This window comes from Fopius arisanus, unplaced genomic scaffold, assembly GCF_000806365.1.
Source record: "Fopius arisanus strain USDA-PBARC FA_bdor unplaced genomic scaffold, ASM80636v1 scaffold00043, whole genome shotgun sequence".
Taxonomy (NCBI): Eukaryota; Metazoa; Arthropoda; class Insecta; order Hymenoptera; family Braconidae; genus Fopius; species Fopius arisanus.
Window position 1 is genome coordinate 217367 of NW_011887782.1, and position 5132 is coordinate 222498.

The following is a 5132-nucleotide window of genomic DNA, read 5'->3' on the forward strand; positions in this document are numbered from 1 at the left end:
AGAATTTTCCTGCGTTCCCAGTAAATTCCATATTTATTCAATTATTATTATTCTTTTGTACCTCTATAGTTTATAGTCGTATAAATAAATTGATTTGAAGTGTCAAAATAAAAAATAAACAAAGAAAAAATTGAAATCAAAGGCAAATTCAAGTTTATTGTAAGCATATTTATAAAAAACGAACAAGTCTTGTGGTTAATTCAGATAAATATAAACAAATAAGCAAATAATGAATGGCTCGTAATTGCTTCGGTCAATACAACAATATTCTCATCCGCCAATCCATCATTTCTCTCTCCACGGAAGCAGATATTGCAAGAGCGACGCTTGGCAGGTCCTGCTGCATAGTTTATTCCCCATTTATTTATTCTTTTTTTTTTTCCAGTATTCATTCATTCCCATGACTTTTCTTCGTCAATTACTTTCCTTGGCCGTAGTATCTCCTATTGTACGGTTCCTCCTCTTCAGGGTGGGCAGCATTATATGCCAAGGACCTTTCAATTGCAGGTGGAATTGGTGGTGGTGTTGGTAAGTGGGCGCCAGTCGCTTGAAAACCATTTTCATCGGCTTGATATGTTACCAAGATTGGGGTACCATCCGGTGCTGTGTAGCTGTACTGTCCTCGAACAACTTCCGCTTGTCCAGCACCTCCTAGACTCTTTGGTTGTCCTTGTTCTGCTACCGATATCCCATTCTCCGTGTCGTAACTTTAAAACAATTTTTTTTCATTTTTTTCATTTTTTTCATTTTTTTCATTTTCTCATTTTTCATTTTTCATTTTTCATTTTAATTGTCATTCGGTACAGATAATAATCGTAATCATAATCATAATTATACATCCTAATTACATGATATTATTAATAATTAATAATATCATATATTATTGTCAATTATTTTTTTTATTATTTTGCTCATTGCAATAATGATATGATATTATCATAATATTAATTTATATTATTATAATTAATGATATTATTCATAATTAATAATATCATATTGTATTAATAATTATAATAATATTATAAATTAATATAATAATAATATCATGTAATTATTGCAATGAGCAAAATAATTCATTTATTTTTTTTAATACACCCTGTATATAATAACTCAATAAATTTAGAGTATTGCTTTTGTGGTCGGCATTCAGAATTGTTTATACTACAGATAACATTCTAGAATAGCATGTAAGAGGTACTTCAATATTTATTTATGACTAGTTAGTTCTTATCTCCAGATATTCACGTGAACAAATTATCTTAATAAATACTCAACTCCATCTCATCTTGTGTTTTTGGTGTTACATTTATTTATGATTCCCTGACCCTATATTCCAGTAATAATAATAATAATAATATAATATATGTAATAAATATATTATAAATGGCGATTTCAGTTTTCGATTTTGATTTCGATTTCGATTTCGATTTCGATTTCGATTTCAGATAAATCGAAGAAAAAATACTAAATCAAGTTTTAAACGAATTATTTATAACTAAAAATGAAAAGATGTTATTGTTTTGCAATATTTATGCAATATGAGAGAGAAAAAAAATCAGAGGCAAAAAATGATCGGGGGAATGAAGTGATGATTCGAGGGGGCAGCTGCGCATGAGGTGCAAAATAAAAATTGCGCACTTCTTGATGCAGTGGGTTTAATTACAATTGTCGGATTGCGCGATGGCATTGTGATGATACCCGAGGCGATTAATATCAATACTAATTGCATGCCCACATGCTGCCTCACACGGTTATTTTATTCATTCAATGAATTGTGTTTACATGGATGGGAGATGTAACAGTCATTTATCACACTGGGGACAACTTAGAACACCTTAAAGTGACAAGCTATTTGTTCAGTGCTACTGATGATTTGTCATCTACAGGAATAATTATTACTATATTTTTTATAATTGTTTTTATGTAATTTTTGAGATGGGACGTAAGAAAATGGTTAATTACGATAAGTGCATTTTTTTCGAGTTCAATTTTTAGTCGATATCTCAGAATTGAAGGAGAATAGAAAATTTTTCATAGGAATGTTTTTTATAGGAAAGAATGAGACCTACAAAAAAGGTATTCACGAAAAAATCGGTATCGTCCTTCAATTCGGAGATATTGGGTAAAAACTGGTGGTGGAAAAATAGCATTTTTTTGTAGTTTACCACTTTATGAGTAAAAAATTGAAATTACAGCAAATTACGATCGAAATAATGATAAAGTTCTTCACCAAAATGTTAACTTACCAGTTTTTATGGGAATATTTTTTTCGCTGTGAATTATAGAGATTTGTTGTGTAATTTACCTATAGGCGTATGCTCCTCCAAAATCCTGATCGTGACTTTGTCGTATAATTGCAATCCGCCGGCCGTAGTAATCAGGATTGTTGTATTGAGGATATTTGAGTTGTGCCTGAGCCGTCATCATCAGACCGAAAAATGCCAGCTGCACAGAAAAATTTATTCCATTTTTATTAAAAGTTCGTGCACTGATTTATCAAATTAATTAATCCCGGAAGAATTACACAACTTGAAACTTCAAATCAAAATTCCCCGAGATGTAATTTTCAAAAACTTAACTGTCAGTAATTTATGCGGTACAATTAAACGAGAATGAAAGATTCCGTGATTTTTTTCCCCGGAAAAGTCTCGCGAGAGCTTGAAAAAAATACCAACAAATAGCAACAAATAGGAACAAATAAGAACAAATATCAACAAATAACTAAAAATGAAATAAATAAATTTACTCGTCAGAATGTATATCAAAAAATGTTGAAATAATTTTGAACGAATGAAAGTACTTGAATAATAAATATAATAGTTTATGCACTCACAAGAATCTTCATATTTATTGTCCTAGGTGTAATTGGTAATTGGTGTAATTAATAGAAAAATAATAAAAGGGAGAGGGTGAATGGATCGAGGAAGACTTGGGTTTGTCTGGGATTGGAATACCCCTGGGTTGAATTTTCCTAGTGAATTTATACCATCGCGATACCTCCCTACGCCATTTCTTCCTTCTTGAAGTAATGACCGAGGGTGGGGGGTAACGATGGAATCACATTGTACCGAGGGGGCATACGTTTACCTGTACTTACCGATGGTGTCTTGTGGTCCATTCATTTCAATCGGCACGTCACATAATTCAGATCGGTTACGGATCCTCAAAGGGCGTGTTCCTTTCACTACAAAAGCTATTATGCCTTTGGTTATTGTTACGACATTGCTATGCAACAATGTAAAATCATCTTCCCGGGGATTATTAAAATATGATGGATAGAATAATGCCCTTAGGAGAAAAACTTCCGACTCGTGCTATTAAAATCGTCATTCGTCATCTGTCATTCTTGCCAAGTGGTAAACTACCATTTTGTTTTTATTTATTATTATTTATTATTTAAATATTCCTATATTTTAGAAATTTATGCAGAACAATTATTAATAAAATGGAGTGAAAAATATATCATTTTCTAATTTTATTATTATGTAATATTATTAATATATATATAATGTTATATTTATTATATGGCGTGGAAGAATTTTCCTGCGTTTTCAGGAAATTCTATATTTATTTAATTATTATTATTCCCTTGCACCCGTATAGTTTATAGTTGTATAAATAAATTGATTTGAAGTGTTAAAATAAAAAATGAAAGAAATAAAATTGAAATCAAAGGGGAATTCAAATTTATTGTAAGCATATTTATAAAAAATGAACAAGTCTTGTGGTTGATTCAGATAAATATAAACAAATAAGCAAATAATGAATTTATTTTTTATTTCATCATGGCTGTCGGTCCTGATGCGTTATTTCAAATTAAAATGATAAAAACAAACCAATTTATTAATTAGTTAATTTTTTTATTTTTATTTCAATTCATTTACTTTCATTAATTAAATTTTCATTATTGCACACATTGCGTCGTTTTTTCGAGATGAGTTTTCAGCGAATATCTCGGAATTGAGGGAAAATACCGATATTTTCATAATTACCTTTTATGTAGCACTCATAATTCTCTAGAAAAAATGTTAATGCGAAAAAATTGCAAGGTCACGTCAACTCCGAGATATTGGCTGAGAACTGGAAACAAGGAAGAGGCACTTATTTTTTTAGAACGCTTTACCATTTCGCTAATTAATTATTTATTTAACTCAATTTTTAATTGTTAATTATCTGATCTGTTATTGATTAATGAGTGATAATTTTGAATAACTTTGAGGGGAAATTGAGTGACAGGAGGTGATGGATGAATTATGGGAAATACTTGAGGGAAAAGGTCCCGAGGATTGAGTGATAAAAATTGTTGATTCTTGTTTATGAGTGGCGATTAGCGGTAATCATTGTTATTGACAATTTTCTGAGACGGGAAAATTATCAATTGGCGAATCAGTTAAACGGGTATCGGTTGAAGTTGGTTGTGTCTTCAAACCTGCTATTTTCGTGTATATAATCTTCTTGTAGAAAAAAATTGATAATCTGAGAAAAAATTGAAATATCAGAATGCGATGAAAAATCGTTACGATTTTGAGTATTCGATATTAGAAAATTTCTAACAATTACCACCGGTTATTACTGATCATTCTTATAATTGATTATTTCCGTGGTGGAGGAATTAATTGAAAAATGGAGAAATAGATTTTTATTCAATTCGACAGAATTTAAAAAACAGTAGTTTTTGAGATATTGGAAAAATTGAAATATTTCGGAAACTTCTGGACCGATCGATCTGAAATTTCGCTCAGATATGCTCTCAAAGGATTCCCCTTGTCTCCCAAAATTTTAGATTTTTAGCATTAATTTTACCCATTTTTTATAATTTTTTGCGAAAATTAGAAAATTGGAAAATTTCCACACTTGATAAATTTCTCTATAATTGTCAGTAAAAATGAGAAAATCTCCAAAACCCTCGATTACAAATCTCCAACTGAGAACCCAAGATTAATTTACCCCTGAAAATTCCGAATAATCTGTAAATGAAAGAACTATATTCCAAATTTTCCATGGATTTCCTTGGAATTGCTCCGAAGAAATCGAGTCCCACCGAATTTTCCCACGACATTCCGTCTCCCCAATGAGAAAATCCTTGAAAAATGGAAAATGTCATGTGAACGAGAAATTTCCCGTAAATCGCC

At 30.8% G+C, this 5132-nt stretch overlaps 1 protein-coding gene across 1 annotated transcript; it reads right to left on the reverse strand.

Annotated features, from left to right (window-relative positions):
* Positions 1 to 130: 130 nt before the first annotated feature.
* On the reverse strand, positions 131 to 2961 carry LOC105266965 (endocuticle structural glycoprotein SgAbd-1). Its single transcript, XM_011305488.1, has 3 exons — positions 2834 to 2961; positions 2306 to 2445; positions 131 to 707 (listed from the first exon to the last, which is right to left on the reverse strand). The coding sequence occupies exons 1-3, from the start codon at positions 2843 to 2845 to the stop codon at positions 419 to 421; spliced, it is 441 nt and encodes a 146-aa protein (XP_011303790.1). The 5' UTR covers positions 2846 to 2961; the 3' UTR covers positions 131 to 418.
* Positions 2962 to 5132: the final 2171 nt, after the last annotated feature.

Excerpts from the sequence above, each read along its gene's own strand:
- LOC105266965 (XM_011305488.1), bottom strand. Across the intron at positions 708-2,305 it reads GGAGGAGCATACGCCTATAG|TTACGACACGGAGAATGGGA; the intron begins GTAAATTACACA and ends ATTGTTTTAAAG.